At 40.1% G+C, this 24,582-nt stretch overlaps 1 protein-coding gene across 1 annotated transcript in view; it reads right to left on the bottom strand.

The window, feature by feature from the left end:
- The window catches only part of LOC126236315 (esterase FE4-like), a 181,329-nt gene that overhangs the window by 147,747 nt on the left and 9,000 nt on the right, over window positions 1–24,582 (bottom strand). Inside the window, exons 2-3 of the mRNA XM_049945526.1 lie at window positions 20,389–20,523; window positions 14,900–15,056 (exon numbers count right to left, since the gene is read on the bottom strand). Coding sequence (XP_049801483.1) covers window positions 14,900–15,056; window positions 20,389–20,523 — 292 coding nt within the window. The remainder of the gene's footprint in view (window positions 1–14,899; window positions 15,057–20,388; window positions 20,524–24,582) is intronic.

The following is a 24,582-nucleotide window of genomic DNA, read 5'->3' as shown; positions in this document are numbered from 1 at the left end:
TAGTCATAGTGGGTAAGTGATTTCTTACATGGCTTGGCAATGGTGTGAATTTCCATAACTCATCAAGGTTTTACTGTATGCAAGATGGCCGTAGAGTCAAGTGAAGTTACACAAATCTAAATTCATTGTCTCAAGTGGTAATGTTCAGGCAAGTGAGTGTTTATTGTAGCTGCATCATTAGAAGTCCTGTGTGGTGGTGCAAAATTAATTGTTCAACTCTAAGTAAAACCGGTATCTAAATTCTATGTACATAAAGAGAAAACAGGTTGTTCTAGAAGGGCCTACTGTATATCGCATTGTTTTGAAGGATTGAGCCTGATTCATTGTGAAGATAATTTATGTACGTAAGTGAGAGATGTGTCATCATAAGGCACGTAAGGGAAGACGTTAGCCTGATACTCTGTCATTTGTGTACTCTTGGATTAGCTGTAGGTGCAGAACATTACTGTAATAGCAATCTCTTGTTGTTGTAATATGTGCTTTATTGGAGGACACTGCGCCTCTGAATTATACTTTATTTATCATGGTAGGTCCATGTTCTTATTTGCTGCAATACCCTTTTTTTATTACAATATTACCTGTTTGATTTGTTGCTTCCCAAGACTGCTTACAGTGAGTAGCATCAATAGTGGGAGAGCAGGACTATTTTGAGAGCCAAACATCTTTAAGAAATATAAAGGTCGTGGTCTGTGGTGCTTACAACATGTAACAAACCTTAGGTAGATGTTGGCTCACTGTGCACCCAATGTAATACAATCTATGTGGCACCAAGGCTCTCAAGTCACTAACCACTGGCACCGATACATTAATAATAGTATGCAACTCATGTTATATAACATTCCAGCATTTGGTTTAGTCATAATGGTAATCAGGTGGAATAAATCTCAAGTAATAAACTGTTCCACCGACCCTTGTAACTTCCAAGGTCAATATCTTGCAACAGGGCAATTACAACATTTCTCACAGAAATCAAATAGGAAAACAGACTGATCTTTTGATGATGACCAACTGGAACAGGCAATGATGCCTGAACCAAAACTGGATATGAATAATAATAATAAATAATAACAATAATAACGATAATCATAAATTGGTTCCTGCTGATGAGGGCAGAGTGTAAAGAGTGTGTGAGATATTACAGTATCTCAAACAGAATGACTTCCCCCATAGCAGCCAGTATGGACTTTGAAAAACCAGTATGGACTTTGCAAACATTGGTCATGTGAAACCCAATTTATTCTTCTGTCACATGACACCCTAAAAGCCTAAATCAAGGCAGTCAGGAAGAAGTGGTACTTGTTCACTTCTGAAAAGTTTTCAGCCCAGTACCAGACCAATACTTATTAACAAAAGTATGCTCACATGACATATCAAATCAAAATTTGTGAATGGATCAGGATTTCTTGATAGCAAGAACATTTAATATTATCTTGGATGGAGATTCATTGTCATACATATACAAGGTGCTATACAAAATCTTCGGGACTGGTGCTGCCATCTGTTGAAAACCTTACGTTTGGACTAATGGTCACCATCACCCTCATCTGCACGTAAACACCAGTCCCCGAACTTCTGCCACTGGTCAAATGTTTTCTGAAAGTCCTGTTCTTTGAAGGTGTTGTGATGCTTTTTGAATCCTCTCTAGGGTGTTGGACTGACAGCCTTTCAACTTGAGTTTCAATTTTTGGAATAGCACAAAGTCACAAGGTGCCAGATCTGGTGAGTACAGTGGGTGGGGTACAACCGCCATGTTGTTTTTTGCCAAAAAGGTCCTGGTGAGCAAGGACGTGTGCCAGGGTGCATTGTTGTGATGTAGCAACTAGTTTCTTTGATGCCAAAGTTCGGGCCATCATCACCACACATTTTCATGGAGCCATCACAAAACATCACAGTAGTACACAGAACTCACTGTCTGGTTGGGTGGGATGAATTCTTTGTGTACGATTCCCTTGGTATCAAAGAAAATGATGATCATGCTCTTCACTTTGCCCTTTGTCAGTCTCGCTTTTTTGGGTCTTGGAGAGTCCGGGCTCTTACACTGGGACAATTGTTGCTTTGTCTCTGGGTCAACAGTAAATCCAGCTCTCGTCACTGGTGATAACCTGGGACAAGAAGGTTGGATCATCAGATGTGGTCTGACGAAGGTCCATGTACACTTCAACACGCTGCATCTTCTGATTGGCAGTCAAGATCCTTGGCACAAATTTTGCAGCAACATGATGCATGCCCAATTCATCAGTCAACATTCGTTGAATGTCCCATATCCAATACCCACTTCATCCACAGGGTCTTGAATGGTTGGACATTGATCCACACGAAACAATTGTTGAAGTTTGGCAACAGGTCTTCCAACATGAGCATCATCTTCGACGTCTGTACGGCCAGCCCTGAACCAAGCATGCCACTCAAACAAACGCGTACAGCTCATGCTCTGTCCCCCAAACACCTGTTGAATCATTTAAAGGGCCTCCGTAGCACTTTTCCCGAGATTCGCACAGAATTTGATTCACATGCGCTGTTCTGTTCATGGATCCACAGTGAAATCACCACACACCAAACACAGAGTATTATGGAAACCACTGTGGACATGTAATACATCCTCCCATCTGAATACCACTCCGCACACTGACTCATCAGATATGCAGCTCTCAACACCTAGTGGTACAAAGATCTACTACTCCTACTTTCCAGATGACAGCACCAGTCCTGAACATTTTGGATTCCACCCCGTGAAACTTCAGGTGTATACAAGGTATGTGTGGTGAGATCATTGCCGTTAATATCATTTTAAAAAATTATAACAGAGAATATTAATAGCAACCTGGGAATTTTTGCAGATAATAGTGATCTACAGTAAAGTATGATCTGAAAAATCTACATAAATATCCTGCCAGTTTCTGATAAGGTTTCAAAGTGATGAACATCTAGAGCAACTCGCTAACCTTTTCACATGTAAAATTTTGCAGTTTTAAAACCAGAAAAATGTAGTATCGTACGACTATAGTATTATTGAGTCAGAGTTGGGCACAGTCAACTCCTACAAATACCTTAGTGTAAAAATTCATGGGATATGAAATGCATTGGTCATGGTCATATAGGTTCAGATATACGTAAAGCAGGTGCTATACTTTGGTACATTGGCAGGATGCTGGGAAAATTAAATCAGTCTACAGTGGAGATTGTGACCCAGTCTAGAATATTGCTCATGTGTGTATGACCTATGCCACATAGGAATAACAGGGGATATTGAATACGAACAAAGGAGGTCGGCACAGATGATCACATGTTTGTCTGACTCATGGGACAGTGCCAATGAAATTCTGATAAATCAGAAACAATAGATGTTTAATGACAAAAACCAGCTCACTCTAGGAATATGCTACAGCCTCCTATGTATCATTCCTGTAGGGACTGGGAAGATAAGAATAAACTAATTACACAAGGCACAGAGGCATTTAAGCATTCATTTTTTCCTGAACTCTACAAGAGAATGGAACAAGAAGAAACCCTAATACGTAGTGTAATGTGAAATGTCCTCTGCCATGAACTTAAAGGTTGTTCGCAGAGTAAAAATGACTTACTGGCAACTGTAAAGTAACTCTATAAACCACACTAAAATAAACACTACATGTAGAATGCCACAGGGTCCACCCGAGTTGCAAAGTAAAATGTAGTCAACACTTTAAGAAGTTCAGTTCCAGACATTTTCTCTTGAAAGTATCTTTCATTTTGTTGACTTGAAGGCCAGATTGATATCTAATTTTGCATACTGGTACTGCAACCCAATGGCAATGAGAGGTTCAAAAATGGTTCAAATGGCTCTGAGCACTATGGGACTTAACATCTATGGTCAGGTCATCAGTCCCCTAGAACTTAGAACTACTTAAACCTAACTAACCTAAGGACAGCACACAACACCCAGTCATCACGAGGCAGAGAAAATCCCTGACCCCGCTGGGAATCGAACCCGTGAACCCGGGCGTGGGAAGCGAGAACGCTACCGCACGACCACGAGCTGCGGACGCAATGAGAGGCTGTGTCATAGTTATGTCTAATGGATGCTTGTTGAAGTTGTTTGTCCTAGAATATAGAACACCACTCTGAACATTAACAAAACAGGACAAGGACACATGGAAATCAATTCTGAACCTGGTTTTGTGCTGCAAGGTACAATCAAACAATTTTGTCATTATCTGCAAAAACAGTATTAAGGAAGGAATGTATTTAGACGTGAGTGCATGACTTCCAAGGTCATTACAGAGCCTCTGTAAGATGCAGAGATATCTGCAGTAAGTATTATTTGTATTCCTCACTTTTACTTAATGGCAACTTGATTTACTTTAGTTTAATTGACCAAGAACAAATTTCATAATGTAATAGAGAATGGAAGTATTGTAAAAATAAGCTAGGACCCTTGGATTGAAGTCAAAATGTGAAAGATACTTTTAACTGGAAACTACATTGATCTGAGCATCTTGATTAGTTTATATGTGAGCTGACTTCATTTGTTAATGTAACCCAGATGGAGCCCACAAATTTTAGATGTAGTGCTTTTTTTAGCATACAATCATTAATTTCTATTGATGGGTACCGGTAAGTCACTTTTATATGCTTCAAGTGGCATAACATGTGTCTATCGGCTTGCTGTGAACCAGTTGCAGTGTTCAGTCATCACATGGGTAAGGATGAGACTGGCCTGTTAATTATTATGTTTACATCAGGAACAAATGTCATTCTTTGAACACTCAGATACAGTCATAAGAAGGTGATTTATCTAAGTTAGGGACAGGAGAACTTATATGAAGGTCACATTTTAAGATTCACCAATGGCCGCTAGATGACTCTACTGAGCTGTGACATTACTATTGTTTTAAAATTTGTTATTTGTTATTGTTAATACAATGATAGCTCAGAAATTGGCCATATATATTCTTTACATGAACAACCATAGAGAAGCACAATCTAGTTCCAGCTGCTGGTCCCTGATATTATTTATGATCATGTTTTCCAAGCACATGGTCAGTGGGTGTGATCAGTAGTAGCTGCATGAGGAAGAAGAAATATTTAGTCCTGTGTTGTTTGGTAAAGAAAATAATATTTTGTGATTTGTTTTTAGAAGATGTATGGAGCGATAATAAATGGAGTACATTGCAAACACTATTTTAATTTGATGTACCCTGACACAGGAGCCCCTAGACCAAAATTAACATGACTGAGTCTACAGAAGTGTTTTGTTAGGAGAGTACTGAAGTACGCAAATACAGAAATCTTTAAAGTGTAATCCCAAAGTACGGAAAACTTATTTACACTCAGGCATGAAAAGTTTTCTAATGTTTATAAAATGAAATTTGTGTCTCATTGGCTCTATCTGAAAATTTTTGGATTACGGTTACACACACAGCAATCGTCCTATTCATATGAGACTTCATATGAATACGATGATTGCTAAACTTGTAAATGCTATGAATGAGTTTTTAATATATTTTTCATGAGGATTAAAATATTCAAAGCTTTGTGTTGCAATATTCATGACAAATGAAATGTTTTAAGTGATTTTCATACGAGGTGATGGCTTATGGCCGAAACCGACAGTACTAATAACAACCAGTTAACACAGTTCAGTGTCATGAGTTTTTTGAGAGGGTATACTATGGTCAGAATATTTATGCAATGTGAAGCCAATAGGCTGAGAAATATGTTGTAATGTTGAAAATATCTACAAGTATTATGATAAGATGTTGAGGTTTGTTGACGTACATTGCAATGATGAAATGTTGTGGTTTTCTTTGTGAAATATTGATATATTGCAAAACAGTGGCAAGTTCAAGTAACAATGATGGAGGTGGATAGCGATACTGCAGCGCTCTCTCCAAAGACTCAATAGTATTGAGATCTGGTGACTGTGGTGGCCAGGTAAGATGCAACAATTCATCTTTCTGCTCACAAAACCAGCCCTGGATGATGCAATCTGTGTGAACAGAGTTGTCATCTTCAAACACAGCACCACCAATGAAACACAGCATCACCAATGAAAAATGTTCCATAGGATGGGCCTTATCAGCCAAACTGGTCACATAATCCTTGTCAGTAATTCAACCTTGCAGAGTACCCACAGGGCTCATGAAATACCACAATACAGCTGCCAAATCACTGCCGAACAACAACCATGTTTCACTCTTGGGACATAACTCAGGCACAAGTTGGAAACAGTGTGCAGCAAGACTCATCTGAACAAATATCTTTCTTCCATTGCCCCATGTCCAGGTTTATGGATTTGGCACCACATTTTCCTGTTACTGGCATTTGCATCACTGATGAGTGGTTGCGGGATACCAGCTCACCACGCAATTACCAGCTTATGGAGCTCCCTCCCTATTGTTTTGGTGCTAACAGGATTTATGCATGCAACATTCAGTTCTGCAGTGACTTTTGCAGCTATCATCTTTTATTTTTCATCACAATGCTCTTCATTGGCCATATATCTCATCGATCACTCAAAACAAATTTTCATCCATATTGTGACTTAATGGATGATGTTCTTCCACTTTCCTTGTATGTGGTTTAAATCTTTGATATGATGCCTCTTGTAACACCAAACACTTGGGCTGCCTTGGTTACAGAAGCACCCATCATATGAGCACCAACAGTTTGCCCATTTTCACAGTCACTTGGCACTGGCATTATGCAGAACACTGTTCTGAGCATGAGTGACACTTGCAAATATACTGAGGATACTTAATACTTTATTAGTGAAATATTGATGGATTTGAAAAGGTGTTGTGTGTTATTTGACAAAAAAAATGTATATGTTAAAATGTTATTAATCAATCATGTTTTTTTTCTGTTTTAGAATTTTCTGTGTGTTTATAAATTGATTACACTGGGCAACAACCAAAAAAACGTCATGGGTTTCTCAGCTGATTTCGACTAATTTTGGTGTTCTGAGTCCGAATATCACATTGATTTTGCTCTATCAGGTCAACTTTTTGAGATACAGCCATAGGCCTACAAGACCATTTTCCCCTGAAATGTAAGCCTTTTTATAGGCTTCAATATGCTAATATTAGGGGTTTTAAGGGGATTATTCAGGACATATGAAAACAAAAGAAGCCTTTAAGATTGTAACAGTTAATCATTCCAATAGATGCCTTTTTTCTTACTATAGTATAAAATTTATTCTAATTTTTATTGTCTGACAGTCAACTGCATATTTCTATTACTATTTCAGATTGATATGGCTTCTGCGCGACGTTCATGCAAGAATAATCCAGACGTTTTCTGCTACATCTGCGGAGAATACACGCTTTCAGTGGACAGGAAGAACATCACGGGATTTGTGAAGAATGCCTACCAGGCTTACTTTCAAGTCAAGCTGGGTGACCAAGATAAGCCCTGAGCACCGCACACGGTCTGCAAGAAGTGCGTGGAATACCTCCGGCGGTGGACGAAGGGCACGAAAACTTCACTGAAGTTTGGGATTCCGATGGTTTGGAGGGAGCCCTTTGACCATGCATCGGATTGTTACTTCTGCGCCATCAATACTACTGGCATCAACCGGAAGAATTGGCACAGCCTCCAGTACCCCGACCTTCCATCTGCCTGCCGTCCAGTTGCTCACTGCGAAGAAATTCCTGTACCAGCGTTCACAGAGCTTCCTAACATCGACGACGAGGCCACCACTGCAGACGAGGGAGGATATATAGCAGACGAGGAGTATGAAGCACAAGATGGTTGGCAGTTCTTTTCACAATGTGAGCTTAATGATCTTGTTCGGGATCTCAGCTTGTCGAAGACTTCATCCGAGCTGTTGGCCTCCAGACTCAAAGAGAAAAATCTACTTGGCGAGGACGCGCGTATCACTTTCTTTCGTAGAAGGCATGAGGACTACATGGGCTACTTCTGCCAGGAGGAAGACCTAGTGTACTGCTGAGATGTCGCCGGTCTTCTTGTTAAACTCGGGGCTCCTACATACGATCCGAGAGATTGGCGACTCTTTATTGACAGCTGCAAGCGCTCTTTGAAGTGTGTGCTCCTCCACAACGGGAACGAGTTCGCCTCAATCCCCCTTGCTCACTCCACAACTCTCGTAGAGAAATATGAAGCAGTGAAGTACGTGCTCGACAAAATCCAATATGAGCAGCACCAATGCATCATCTGCGTCGACTTCAAGATGGTGAACTTTCTACTTGGTCAGCAGTCCGGGTTCACGAAATACCCATGCTTTATATGTATGTGGGACAGTCGAGACAGAGCCCAGCACTATGTAAAGAAAGTGTGGCAGCCACGAGAGCAGTTAGTACCTGGTGCGAGAAACATCATAAATGAACCTCTTGTTGACCGGGAGAAGATATTGATCCCACCGCTACACATGAAGCTTGGGTTAATGAAACAGTTCACGCGTGCTCTGGACAAGGATGGGAGGTGCTTCCACTACCTGTGCCGAGCCTTTCCGCGACTGTTTCTTTAGTAAACAAGTGTCTTGTCATTTTGCTTCCATGTTTGTTCAATTAGTATTTTGGAACAAAATAATAATTTTCCATTTTCCTATGTTAAGTACCACTGTCAGAGTGAAAGAAATTGCATTAGGAGAGTTACCTGTGACAATGGAATTTTTCTAATTAATTTAATTTTGTGTTCTTGTAACAGTGTTTTCAAACATTGTGTATGTAATTCAAAGTGGTCATTATGTTTTACTACTGAGATTGCAGTTATTGTATTTGTTGTTTTGTAGCAGGTTAAGGCCAATCTGGGACCTAAATTCTAGTGTCATGTACTAAGAATAGATGTCAGTTCTCAAATATGTACTTCTCAGATAAAACTCTGAAATGTGCAAGAGGAACCCAATAAAATCCAAAATGTGACATGCACAACAGAGAAGGCAAACAAATTCAGTACATGATTTGCATGGGAGAGAAGACAAACAACTCCAAAATGTGACTTAAAAATGTGAAATGTAAACATCTCTGAAAGAATAAGATTCTTATTTTATTATTATGGGGACTTTGTGGATGAGAAAGGAGACATATGTGATGATTATCTCATGATGGAAAATATTTTCTACAATTCTGTAAAAATTTCTATGAGATGGTGAATCCTACATGTTATTTAATTCTATAGTTGCACTTGTATTTCATTACAAAAAAAAAAAAAAAAAAAAAAAAAAAAACTGCACAGTGGTAGACAAAAATACTTTCAGAAAAATTAATGTGCATTTTTTTCAGCATCTGGTTATTATTGAAACAATAGAATTAATTTGGCAACTGCCTTCAGAACTTCTCAAACAAAAATTTTACAATAATTTTCAATGTGACAGGGTCTGCAACTGTGATGAATTTTTTGAAAGATCTCTTGATGCCTTCAGCTGCCATTCTCTATGTTTCTTGTATGATTGTATAATTTTGGCCTTTGGCCATTTTCATGTATTTTATGGATGACGTTTTAGTAGTAGGTTATGTCATGTACGTCGTTGCTCCTATGACATCATGTTATGCTCATAAAATAATTCCGAGATGTTCACACTATTTTAGGAGCACATTACTTTCGAGCAGTTGTTACACACAACAGCAAGCATCGCACAGCACAGTGATGTGTGGCCACCTGGCAGTAACCTGCATGCACTGCCTCCACTGGATCTCTGACCAACAGAGATGCCAGTCAAAGCCAACACCAAATGCACAATTTTCACCGAAGCTCAACAGAGGCCGCACACAACATATGCAATGTCTCCCAAACAGCCCACCTACTGCTGGTTTCATACCTCATTTGGCAATGCACCCAGGAACTGTTGCGCACCATGTGCATTCCCAAACTCCATTTCCTCAGCTTGAGCATAGAGACGACATATCTGAGCACACACAAAGATTCAATTCCCTGTCAACACCAGCACAGTGGCCAGCAAATGTCCTTACATCCTGGGCACCTCTTCACATCTTTCCAAATGAACTCACACTATGCACAGTTAACAAGTATCACATTGGAGTGCATGGAGCAGCTGAGATTTAAGTCTACCTTACAGTGGACTTGAACTTTATGTGAACATTTCACGTCGCCAATACCAATGAAGTGGTGCTTGGTATGGACTTTCTCCGAGACTTTGGTTTATCTCCAGACATCTAAATGGCATCTCTGTTGCACTACACAACTGACTCACATATACCAGGCTCGTTTGGCCTCACTGACTCTGCCACTGCACGTTCACAGAACCCAATGCTTCACGCTTTCTCAGAGTGCTCTATGTTGATGGCCTGATTCGCCCCCTCCTTGGCTGAGTTTATGGTTGGGCACTCTACTGATTCCACTCTCCATGCTCACAACATCAAGCTCTAAGGGTTAATCGATGACACATTACAAAAACTCTTGCACGCTCATCGCGTGTTGTGCAGTCAACGCACACACACAGCACACCTGCAGCATCCACCACGTCCCCTACAGCAGCTCAGCAACTGCAACAATGACAGCTTACTCATGTTAGTGACATTACCCCCCCTCCCCCGTGTGTTTTCCCAGTGCACATCCCTCCCCCGCAACTCAACAGCAGTTTTCCTCCAGCGTGAGTGCACGATGCTACAGTAGCCATGATTACAAATGGTACTTGTCACAAGATTAACTTAACAGAGGAACCCACCAGCACCATAAGGCTGCCACCTCACTCTGAGGAAATTAAATCACGTGAAAGTGATCATCCAACAACTTCTTATCATGGACAATAAATGGATATCTCCCATCCACCTCATTCTCAAAACAAAAAAATTCATGCCAATTGTGCAGAGACCATGGCGCTTTGAACACTCAGACTATAATGGAGAATTATCCGATTCCCAACATTCAAGGCCTCGCACACTTCTCAAAGGTGCTCACGTGTTTAGTGTACTTGACTGCCGTAAAGTGTACCACCAACTTTAAGCGTTACTCATGACCGCATTTGGCTCCTTTGGGTACTGTTTTGTGCCTTACCCCCTCAAAAATGTGGCCCAGACATGGCAACAATTTTCTCTATGCCTGACTCTTCCTCCCTCTTTCAAGGAATGTGAACACCACCTGGCTCACACACAGGCTACACTACACGACCACATGATTAAAATTAACCACAACTAGTATGTGACACCATAACTTTCCTTGGGAATATTGTGACTGCCGAAGGCATCTGTTCGACATCCAGCCGAGTAGATTTCATCCAAGCTTTCGAGGCTCTCACATCAGCAATCTTCTATGATATTAAACTGTCTCACCTAGTATCCAACACACATTCCTCTGTCACAGCTCACGTTTGCAATATGCTGATAGGTGCAGTTTTGCAACGATGCATTAGCGACACTGCTGGCTCAGATTCTTTTAAAAAAACTGACAAATTCACAGTGCAAGTGGTCAGCATTCAACAGTAAACTTCCCATGGTCTACAAAACAGTCAAACACTTCCTTGACCATAGGCCCATTATGGGTGCCACCCACAACCCAGCTAAAGATCTTTGCTTGAGATAATTCTGACACATGGACCTAATTGGCCAGTACTCTATGGACATCTGATATATCTGAGGGACCGATAACGTGGCTGCATATTATTTGTCATGTGTGAATGCCATCACTGCATGTGTCAACATGAATGAACTGCTGACTTCAAAAGGATAATGTCTAGCTTTTGAATTTACAACATGATTCCACATGCAACTAACCTTTGAGTCACAATACATACTGGGTTCCCCCCTGCCAATTTTGTTTGATTCCTCAACACGAGTCCTTCCCTCACTCATACCTACATCATTTTGGTGAGCTGTTTCTTGCACCCCTCCATTACATTGCCCACCTTGGCATCAAAGTTATGATTCGTTTCATCACTGAATATTTCGTGTGGCCAGGGATCAAGAGTGACTGTCATAATTGGACGTGGTCTACCCTGTTGGTGGTGCAAGGTCAGACAACGTGCACAATCACCTCCTCATAAATTTAACTAACATCCCTAAGGGCTGCCTCCACCACATCCATCTTGACATCTTGGGACTCCTCAACTTGTCTGATGGGTATCGATCGCTATATCCTGTCTGCAGTTGATCAAGTTAAGAGGTCAGCATATCCCCCACAAAGCAATGGAGTTGTTGGGCACTGGCATTGCACACTAGAAGCAACACTCATGTGCCATGGCAGATCCTGGTTTGAGGCCTTGCCATGGATACTTCTTGGCAATCAGACGGCACACAAAGATGACCTGACAGCCTTGTTCGCTAGCATTCTCTACGGCAAGAAGCATTTGGTTCTGCCAGATGAATTTGCAGAAGAATCCAAGCTCCTGGCTCAGGATGAGCTCCATACTTTGGTTGACTGAGTTCACAACCACATACCTAATACTCATGCCCCTCTTCCGTGGTTCCAAACCCTGTCATATTTTTCCTATATAAAGAACTTGCAAACTGTGATTATATTATGCTACGGGGTGACTCAGACTGGGCAGCATCATAGCAGCCATTCTCCATCCCCACAACGTCCTCAGCTGTCAGTAAAATGCCACAGACATCCTAAAGAATGGAAAATGTCAAGTGGTTTCAGTAAGCAGGGTGAAACCTACATTGATACTGGATGACACCACCAGCCCAAATGAGCCCTTCAACAAAGAGGTGACAGGTGACACAACCTCCAACTCAGGCACCACTAACAGTGAAACATCAAGCAGTGTGTGCGATGACAACTCTCCACTGTGTGATGCTTCCCCATGACCCCTTCAACCCCTCTATGTACAGCATTTACAGTCAACATCATTGACCTACACGCTGGTGAGCTGTCCATTGAAATTTGTGATGGCACCATATTCATCATCACCACTACTCCTACCACCCACCCTGGCACACCTATGGCACACATCATGTAGCTTAACACGTACAAGCTTACCACCTATGCAGACGAGAAATGAATCTAAGCCAAAATCTCTGATGACAGGCTAGTTTCAACCAATATTCCTTTGTGCCTGTCATCATTCAATTATGGATTCACTGACAAACTGCCTCACTCCCACACAGGCCAACAATTCCATCCACCTATGTGGTTATGGGACTACTTCATGTCCAACCTCACCTACACGCCTTCCACCTTGTCCTCCACATAACTGGATGGGCAGTGCCAGATGGGGTCTCCTGTGGTGCCTGTCAATGACCAAACATCACCTTTGGCACCAAAACTTACTACATGACTATGTTCTTTGATTTAAGTCTGTTGTTATTCTATGTCGTTGTTCACATATGCAATATTTGACTGATAAATAATATTCATACATTCAACCATTTTGATAGTTCGTTCATCCAGCCACTGATGACAGTAACTGATTTAACCATATGTTAAATATGTGCTTTGTCATTTGAAATATAAAACTGGTATTTGACCTTCAAGTCCAGAGAACTGAGACAGTGATTTGAGTTACAAGTGCTGGTGGACATGAAACATATGCCATTCTCTTTATATTACTTGAAGTAAACTACTGTGAAAATTGATGAAATATGTATTTGAAATATATACTGCTGTATAATAAGTCTTTAAAACTGCAACATTATTACTGTAGGTTTAGTTATGGTAATTATTTTTATACTAAAGTAGAACATTTCATTTTGCTTCCTGTGTACAATGCTGAAACTAGAGGATATGGGACAACCAGACGGACCAGTTAAAGGTGTGTATTCATTTTCAGCAAAATGTACCAGTGAAAAGTGTATTTGTGATTTAAAAAAAAAAAGTGAAGTGACTGGAAGATTGAAAATTTCTTCCTTTTATATTTACATAAAATGAACAGTTGAAAATATTGTCTTCTTAATTTATTTTTCTCTTACTATGTAATTTCTGATTTACAAAGGCAAACATTTAAATAGGAAATATGTTTTTTTTTCTATGTTACATGATTTTGTACTTGAATATGTTTTGAACAGTTTATGTATCTTTGTATTGTCAGTTTACAGCCAGTATTGACAACCAAAATAATTCTGGATCTGAATGTGTGATATTCTTTATAAAAATTGTCTGTCTTCTTGTCTAGACACTGGATTATATAGTTGGCTGTCTGGAAACATCTGTCTATATAACACTAAGTGGGAGTGATGTAATATAGCTGGTGGATCATTTCAAGCAGTTGTGTTTTTACTCCCCCTAAAATTAATATTTTGTTCTGAATTTCATGATATCTTCAGTAGTGTCATTTATACAACATGTGCACCGTACCATAAATTTCAAAACAGCAGTAATCTGAAACTTTGCTATCACAGGGGATCATATGTAAACATATACCCAATTAATAACTTCCTGATAAAATAGATCAAGGAGATATATAAGTAAATACTGTATTCCTATCATCAGCAATGAAAATATGTCAGCAACTATTGCACTTATTTAATTCTGGTGTAATTAAGCATTCTTAGTGAAAACATTGTTACAGAAACAGAATCACATACTTTGGAAAGCTTGTCATTGTATCTAAGAGTCCACATTCAAATGATTCTTCTTTCACTATTCAGTTACTTAGAAATGCAAATCTTTAATTACAATCTGCGAAAACTTAGTAAACAACAACAGCTGAATTCAGGCCTAATTATCGTGAATCTATATAAAAAGGCTGCTGGAAGCCATTTTAGTCTGCCTGTGATGAGTCTGAGTGAATGAAGACTCCTTCTCATCCAGTCTGGTAAGTCTCCCCTGACCCGGGGTTCACCACTGCTTGGTGAGTAGACTTGTCATCTATCCATTTACATTATATTGTCAATAATTGATTATTTTTGTTATTAACATATTTGCTGTGGTACACATAAGGATAGGTCATGATAGTTGTCAGTATCAGCCAGGATAAGCAATGTTTGTTAGAAGACTTAAAGGAGGGGGTAATACAACTTGGAGTATCTTTGTGAAATGTTGAAGAAATCAGAATAATTGTTACCCAGTGCTCCCAATCTGAAGTTGATTGTGACAACCACAACATCTTTTTCAAGTAAGAACTCTGGCCCAAAACGATCAGAGCTTCCCGATCCCATTGTAAATCCACCTCCATGAATCCGTACCATCACTGCCTTTGAACCATTACCATTTGATGTACTCTGTAACAGTAATGGCACCAACAAATGGTAAAATACAATGGGAAACAAAATTCATGATACACATAATTGTATAGATGGTATATTACTGTACATGTTGAATCTAGAATGAAAAGCAAGGATTCAACAAAAGTAAGATCTATTTTAAAATACATATTCCCTTTGTCCTCCATGCATAAGCTGCATGTGCTCTGCAGCTGATATATTGTGTGTTTGTGTGTGTTTGTGTGTGTGCGTGTGTGTGTGTGAAGAAAGATTAACTGAATATTTAAATAAGTCATTGTTTTGAAAACTGTACTGTACTAAACAAAGGTAATGAACTGAATTTTTCACAATTCACTCAAACAACTAAACTCAGAGGTTTCACTCAAACAACTAAACTCAGAGGTTTATCAACTTATATACATCATCATTGCTTTGATTTCTTAATGTGATACTGTAACAGACAAGAAATACATTACAAAAATTTAAGACAGTCTGTTTCAGTACACCCTGTAAATGCACCATTAACAATTTGTACTTTCTCCATTTTCAAAAACCAAACCTCACTTAAAAACATATACATGACAAATTACAAACAGAACTAAAAATTATTATACCAAAATTGTCCAAAAATGTTCAGAAAAGAAATGTTAACATAATAGTATATTTATGTTCAAAGCATAAATCGTTTACGTATTTCATCACCACCCAGTGATTTCCCTCACTCTGCTCTCATTCATTGTGCTATTTATTGCACTAGCTAGAACTGTATTGCAAACCACAGTTTGGTGAGATTGTTAAATGTAGTTGTTCTGGAGGAATCATCTATTTTTCGTATGTTGTGAATTACAAGATAATTGACAACAATTATGGGCATTTTCATATTCATTACATAATCATGGACTCTACACTATCAGCTACTTCATCAGTTGGTTGATGGAATTCATGCTACAGCAATTTCCGTGACAGCAGTTACAGTCAGAGAAACATCTGGAAGCCTTTTTGTCTGTGTTCATCTCCTGGGCATTGGCTACAAATCTACCACCATTTCTGCCTTATGAGACAGCAAAAGAATGCAAAGCATGCATGAAATGCGTTCAGCAACACGTCACCACATTCCAGGTAATGGATCCAGCCTTGGTATAATCACTTTTCCTGTGCTGAATCTCATCCAGTACACACCAGCTATTGTGTAAACTTTCCCCTCTCACAGAACTGGCACACCTGACCTTCTAAGAAATGTGGGTTCTATTAACCATATACTTTCACCGACAGCAAAACTGCCATTTCATTGCATCCTGTGTGGAATTTTATCAGTGTCGTAAAGAGCCTAATCAGTCATGCTGTGCTTTGGTGGCTGAGCTGTATGGACTTAGTAGGAAATGCTGTTTTGTGACTCCAGTAAGTAAGGAATCATAGCAGAAGAGATGATTAGTGACATGATCCCTTGGGTGACTCTGGATAAAAAGATGTGTCAGAAACTCTACTACAATTTGAAGACCCTACTTTGCAGCACATTTTAAAATGGGCCCAATACGTCAAAGTTTCACAGGCTGTGGGTCATCGATTAGAATTGTGGGGTGACCTGGCAGCAGTCACATCAGACCCAGGAGAGGGATCCAACTTTGCCAAAACAGCAAATGAGGCAAAGTAGAGTGCAAACACTGCTGCACTCCCACTCCATCTCATAAACGAGGAAACAAGTCTTGACCCTCAAACCACTTTTTGTTTCTGTTGTGCCTAGACTGTGTTTGAAGACATGTCAGAGAAGACTGCCCCAACAGGCGGGCACAGTGCCAGGCATGCTGGAAGAAAGGGCATCTCACATCTGTCTGCCATGCTCTGGACAAACAATGCTTGCCTTGATAGGAACTAATAGACATTAATGTGATTTTATTGGAATCTCACACCACAGTGGCATCACCTAAGATACCATTCATGATGCTCACTTTGCACAATAAACAAGTTCAGCTACAGGTCGCCACCAGTGACTCTGTGTCCCTGTTAAATTTCAAAATGTATCTCCACCTTGGAGTGCCACCCCTTCAATCCACAACTTGCTGCTTTGTAACATACAGCAAACAAAGCATTTCACTCACAGGACAATTCACAATCGCAGAAATGTACAAAAATGCCATATGACATCTCGGCTTCCTTGCTTTTCACAGCATGGATATGGAGAACTTACTTTAGCCTTGGCGCTTTTTCTGCTTTCAGATTTCTCATCCATGACTCAGAACAAGTGCCATTTCAGGAATTGGAAACCCCGACATTTTTGCTGGGGGTCTAGGAAAATTGAAGAACTTTATGGCACACATTAAATTAAAAAAATCAGCATACCCTCACTTATTCCATGCACGGCGTGTGCTCCTTGCACTGCATGATGCTTTCAAAAATGAGCTAGACAGACAGACAGACAGACAGACTTGGATGTTATTGAACCTTTGTCTGCAAGTGTGTGAGGAACACCTTTGGTTGTCGTGAAAAAACTGCCAGGTAAACTGTGCCTGTGTGGAAACTTTAAGGTTACAGTCAATTCCTAGTTATAGATAGATATGTATGCCATTCTGAAATTGGATGAGCTTCTCTCTGCACTTATGGGAGGCCAATATTTTTCTAAGGTTGATTTCTCCAAAGCTTGCTTACAACTACCCCGACATGAGGAATGGAAAGTCCTGGTATGCAACTCACCACATTTTACATAATTTTAAACACTTGGCTCTTGTTGTAGCCAGTTCCCCAGTGATCTTTTAAAGTTTTCCCAAGTAACTACTGCACGATGTTGCAGGCTGCATAAATTATCTAAATGACATTGTCATGAAGGGGGCCACAATGGAAGAACACGTAGAAAACTTTCAGTTCAAAGGCCTCAAGCTCGAAAAATCTCTTTTTTTTTTTTTCAGCTGCTGGTGGAATACACAGGACACATCTTCTATAGCAGAGGTATTAAGCCCGCACAGAAGCTGGTTGAAGCCATCCTTGTGCTTCCTCGCCCCACAAATTTGAGGGAGCTCCAGCCCTTCTTGGGAAAAATAATATATTACTGAAAATTTATTTGATTGTGCTCCCACTCAGCAACCCACGGAAGAAAGGTGTGGCTTCTGTACAGTTGGAGGCAAGTGTATCAGCACTATGTCTTGGCATATTTCAACTGGGCAAACAGCTAGTGGTGGCCCTGAGGCTCATCTTGGCACATAGAGACATGGACCGCTCTGAACATCAGACTGCATTTAAAACTTCCCACTGATTCCAGCACTGGACATCTTTCTCAGCAGTTACAATCACGAAATTCACTTCCGCAAAACCACTTAACACACCAATATTGACGCCCAGTCCTGTCTACCGATGGCCCCCAATGCAGAGTTCAACCAAGATGACATCTTGTGTTTTCAGTTGAACAGACTGTCCTGTCTCCCGATAGGCGCCAAAGCAGAGTTCGACCAAGACAACATCCTGTGCTTTCAGTTGACCAAAGAGGCTCAACTGGTGCTGGACACTTTTCCTGTTAGGTGGCCTGTGTGGCTGCAGCCATGGGGAAGGATGCGACATTACATCAGGTACAGTGATACATACAACATGGTTGGGACTCCAGCCCATTGCAGCATTACTTCACTTCCACCACCAGCTAATCCTGATGGATGGAGTTATCATACTAACCACAGATAAATGGTTTCCCTGGACCTGCAACCTGTGCACCCATCAATCTTATGGCTGTTGCACAGAAGTCACTGGGGCATCTCACAAACTAAACTGCTTTCCCAACACTGTGTACACTTGCCATGTATAGACTGGCAGGTTGAACCTCTTGTCTGCAATGGTCATTGGTGCGAACAACAGCAAGTGGCTCCCTGCCAAATGTTCTCAAGTTGGCTGACGCCCTCATGCAGGTGGGATTGGGTTTGTGTCAACTTCATGGGCCCTTTCCTGGGTATTACCTGGCTGACTGTCCTTGGCTTGTACTCCAATTTTCTGTACATGATCAACTGTCAGTATATGAGTGTGGAGACTATAGTCAAAGTACTAAGCAGAATTTTTACTATTAAAGGACTTTCTCTTCCGCTGGTGCTGGACAATAGACCATTACTTCACTCCAGGCTTTTGGCAAGTTCTGCTGCAGAAATAACGTTCAGCACCTGATTTCTCCACCCTTCCACCCCTGATCAAATGGCAAGGCTGAGAGACTTGTGTGGACTTTTAAACCACAGATAAAGGAATATTGGCCAATGTTCTTACAGATGCGCTAACACTTTTTTTGAGTTCTTACAGGTCAACACTGACAGGGGAGAAGAGTCTACCAGAGCTCTTCTGCAGTCATCAGCACTGCATGCTCCTCCATCTCATGCTACCAATGCCTGTGAGGCCATCTGCAATGCTGTCCCTACACTTCCAAGAGGAGCATGAATAAACAAAATTAATTTAGCATATGAACTAATTATGAACATCCACAATAACAAGACTATTTTAATCAATACTGAAACTTTTCCAGACAGTGATCTACCCTGTAGCAAGAGAAACTCTTAACCTATCAAGAACAGGAGCGCTTAAGAGGCTAGAACTAGTGGAACAAAAGATTCTCAGGAGAATACTGGGATCTTGAAGAACAGAGAATGGTCAATTTAGAAGATGAGTGAACCAAGATAGAGAGAATCTCTGACATCATCAGGAAAGGAAGAAGTGAGTTCTTTGGACACATCCTTATAATGGACCAGAGGAGGTTAACACAGCAACTAACTCAGTTTCTGGTGTACAAGAGAACCAAAGTATAGTGGATCCAAGAGGCACAAGCAATCTGGAAGAAATGGGAATACAGGAACTAGAGGTATACAACAGGGTGAGCTTTAAATAAAAAATTCAGGCTTGCACAGGCTTCAAGAACAGAACTAGACCCAGAACAAAATCAGCACAGACAAAGGAGCAAAGAAAGTTGTGAGGTATGAGAACGAATGAATAGTAGACAAGGAAAAAGATCAGAAAAAACTAAACTGATGTAAATGAACGTGGTCCTCAGATGGCCAAAACGAAAAGACGATGTATATTATATTAACCACCTATGTACTGGATTGTTATCTTTGTTCATACTGTTATTTGTATTTCAGGAAATATCTTTCATCTTTTATAGATTTTTTATTACTCTTACAGGTATCTATGGTTAGTTACAATAATTCATTTATTCCATTTTAATGTTATTCTGTTATACAGTTAAACACTAATGTATCCTTAACTCAATTAATCATTACATACTAGTATAAGATTCATGCCAGCAGTACAATCTCAGAACTAATTGAAACTAATCCTGCTGTTGACTTATTGCAGAGAGCTACAAGCAGCTTTGATGGTCATCCTCATTTCCCACCTTTGGAGAATACACATTCAGATACAGGCAATCTTCACTTCCTTTGTACTGGCCCTTCATATTTATTTGTGAACAAATGTTTCCTTCTTCCAGTGCATCCTTAATTCCATCCCATTGACTCAAAGGCTGTGGTGGCTGTAAAAAAGTAAAATAAAATAACAAAATAAGCCTTTTTAGTATCTGGAAATTTTGAAAGTTTTTCAATATGTTTAATAAACAAATTTGTTTCTGACCAGATTTTACTGGTGAGAAGTCCTGAGTACCACATAAAAGTTCAAAAACAAAGCACCAATCGATGTAATTGCATTGTTCACAATCCCCAGCAAACCAAAAAAGGCCAAACATCTTCTGAGCTCCAAAAATGTTAAGGCCACAGTGTTCAGGGTCCAAAAGGGTGTCCTACTGATCGACTTTATGTCTAGAGGATAGACTGTAAATGCAGTGACCTACTGCCAAGCCCTTAATTGACCATGCCATATTGTTAGAAACAAATGGAATGGATTTTCGTCCAGAAACATTGTACTACTTCATAATAAAGTTCACCCACATTCTGCTGCATTAATGAAGGACTTGTTTTGGAAGTTTTTGAACATTTGCCTTATACTGAGCGATTACCATATTTTTCCAAAACTGAAGCATTTTTTGAGCAGAAACCACTATGAAAATGACAACAAACTGAAAGGGGATGTTAGTGATGGGTTCAATAACTAGGCCGTCACTGAGTATACAAAGCACATAAGAAAGTTGACCTGCAACACCTGTTTAAATATGAATGGAAACAACATACAAAAATAGCTAAGATATCAAAGTATGTTTTCTGTCTGGAGAAACAAACATTCGTTACTAAACAATGGAAAGTCCAGGTTGAAATATCAACAATTATGAAAAGTATAGATTGCTACTCACTGTAAAATGACATGTTGAGCTGCAGACAAGCACAATGGGAAAAAAAGGTTACACACTGAGCTTTTGACAAAAGCCTTCTCCAGAAAGGAAAGGAAAACACACATACACATTCACACAAGCAGGCACACCTCATGCACACATAACTGCTATTTGCAGCTTTTCTGGATGTACTTGCAATCTGCTTGTACCTGCTTGTGTGGATATGTGTGTGTGTGTGTGTGTGTGTGTGTGTGTGTGTTTCCAACTTCTTTTCTGAAGAAGGCTTTGGGTGATTGTTCAGCGTGTAACAGTGTTTTCATTGTGCCTGCCTGCAACTCAATGTGTCATCTTTTTGATGAGTAGCAATCTATCCTTTTCATAATTGTAAACTTCTTTCTTATTTTTAGAATCAGCCTTGTACTAAGCAGGTCACTTATCAATAATAAACTAATCATTTTAGGCTAAATGACAATAAATTTTAAGTATATTAAGATGAAGTCAAATTTTTTGTTAAAGTATCTGTTATGCAATTGTCAGTAAGAAAGATATTATTTTCATGTTTGCAGTGTGTTTAACTACAGGGTAGCACTGCAATGTGTCAGAACACACAGTTTTCAAAAAAAAAGATGATAGGATGACTTGATTCCATGCGATGTTATCAACAAAGCAAAACACAGTAAAAGCACACAAAGAACATAATTGTCCAGATATGTAAGTGAGTCTGGAAGTTACATCCACACAGAGATTAACAAAACAGTGGAACAACCTCTGTTTAATGATATTAGTATATTGTTGCATCACTAAAAACAAAATCTGCAGACATCTTTAGATATTTGCAATAGGTTACAAAGGGCAAACTGTATCTTTACTCTAGATAATTGCCTGTAGTAGACATTATTCTTCCAGCTATGCCATCTGAGAACATTCACAGGCTAACTCAAAACTACAGCCTGCTTCTACCTCTCTCTCTGCCTCTCACCTTCTGCAAGGCTCTGCCAGAATCCAAGAAGGGTGATCATTGGTAGAATGGATATTTACTGTGATTTCTGAAATTTTCTCAGTGAGGCTGATTGAAAATATTTTTCAGCAGACCAGTTGAAATATCACCTCTAATCTTCTGCATAATATTTTGATAATGGAGCCAGTCATCATTAGGTGCTCTAATTAATGGCCTATGACCAGCTTGTTGTTCCAACTGTAATTAAAGAAGATGATCTACCCACAGTCTGCTGAAGTCCAGAGAATGAGCAAGTCTAGGACCATCACTCAACAGCCCTTGACAAAGACAGGTACAGCAGCCTCCACAATATTTCACAAATGAATGGAATGGTAAATATACCTACTATGATACTTGATGTTGACTCTTCTAATATCTGTTAGGCTAGCTTGCCAACTATGTACGACTAACACCACTGGTGGAAAGAATGTTGTGGCACTATTGATCTGACAATCGAATAACAGACATTCCCAGAGTGAAAGTTCTTAGATGCTAACAATGTACCCACAGGGTAAAATTCATAAAAAAAGTTATGGGATCACAATTTAGAAGAGTGTTTATTCAAATTATTAGTAACTTAAAAATAAGTGCATTTTTTGTAGAAATCTCATAAAACCAAGCCCTAAATGTATTGGATAATATTTATCCTCAGCACACCAGTCTACATGTATTATGTTAGTAAATATGCAAGACAGAGATGAACAGCTCTGTATAAACACCTGCAAAACAGTACTGGTGCTCACACAGTCTCACATTCCTTTGTATTAATCTGTTATCAAAATTATTTATATTTTGAGTTTTTGTACTTTTCACATGTTATGTTGCTTACCCATTACTGACTCCTCCAGATTTAAAAGGAATTTTTAACTTACAATGGAAAGTACTGACATAAGTTAACATCAAAATTTTATGTTGTCATGTAATCACAAACAGGAATGCAATGTCCACTTATCAGCTGGTAAAACAGATCTGACATATACACAAATGAAATAAAAATATCAACTCTCCAGATTATATCAGGATAGGAAAACAGAAAAAACTTAGTAGTGAGCTAAATAGTGCTAGTCTCTCTCAATCATGTCCCGTCTGGAGTAAATGCAGCTCGAGACCTAGCCAAGATTCAAAATCTTTGGTACAAATCAGACACTATAACCACTGTTCAGCAAAAGTGCTACAATTTAAAGGAAAAATTTGGATTGCAAAAGGAAATGAAAGCTAGAGGTAGAAAACAAAATGAGTAAAGGATGGGGATGAGTTGGCAAGAGGGAGGATGGAAGTGTGAAAAGAAGGGGAGGGTGGATGGGGGGTGGAGGAGAGAGGGAGAAGAGAAATAATCAAAATGAAATATAGATATAACATAGGGAGACTGGTTGGCACACAGTGAGAGAAGGCAGAATGTAAGTTGAAAGTAATATTCATTCATTCACACATAATGTTCTGTAAATCCCATTAGGAAAGAGAGCCTTGAGGAATGTTGAATGAGTCGAGTTATACATTAACAGGCAAAAATAGCAGCTACTGAATACTTCTGCCATGAAAACTAACAAAAAATTATCACTATTGCTAATCTATTCAAATTTAAACTATAGTAATGTAGAAGCACAACCGTTTAGGATAGGGAAAGTTAGTTTTGTGCAATATTCGGAGCACGAGTTATAGTCAGGTGCGGGCCGGATTGCAGTAAGTTACGCATTCCATTAGTTGCGAAGGCAAATAGAGGCCACAGGGGCATCAAACTGCCGGAGAGGGTGCGCATAGCAGTTTCCATGGCGCAAGTCACAGGCAGAAGAGGGCCACTGGCCTACCTAAGTGTTACGCATACGTGATGCGAATCGGCGCACTTGGCAAAACAGAGTCGCACAGCCAAGTATAAACATGTGCTGTTTTCTAATGAGATTCATTCAAGTGTGGCAGCTCTCCTGGACAGCGGGGCATATCACACTGGCGGGCTACACGCAGCAACAGATGGGGCACCATCGTCCCAGTCCACGGCAGGTCATTGGTTCGACTCCCTGAGGCTGACATGGAGTCTGTAGCCAGCCAGCCATCAGTGGGCCACTCCACAGCTCACTACCACCAGCTATGCCAGTGAGAAAGGATGCAGCAGGCTGCTCGGCAGCTCTCAGTGGAGTAGCGCTGAGTCAATGGGGAAGAAGACCACTAGCTGGCTGTCGGCGCAGTCCTGACGACGCGGTCCTACAAGGCCAACACACAACAGCATGTTGCACTGGGTCACTGGGGAGGTGGCCTCAGCATTGCGGGACCTTGTGACGTGGACTGAGATGAACGGGGCGCTGTAGTAGAAACAAATA

The sequence above is a fragment of the Schistocerca nitens genome, chromosome 2 (assembly GCF_023898315.1).
Source record: "Schistocerca nitens isolate TAMUIC-IGC-003100 chromosome 2, iqSchNite1.1, whole genome shotgun sequence".
NCBI classification, from domain to species: Eukaryota; Metazoa; Arthropoda; class Insecta; order Orthoptera; family Acrididae; genus Schistocerca; species Schistocerca nitens.
The sequence above is the reverse complement of the archived record's forward strand: the minus strand, read 5'-3'. Positions and strand labels throughout refer to the sequence as shown.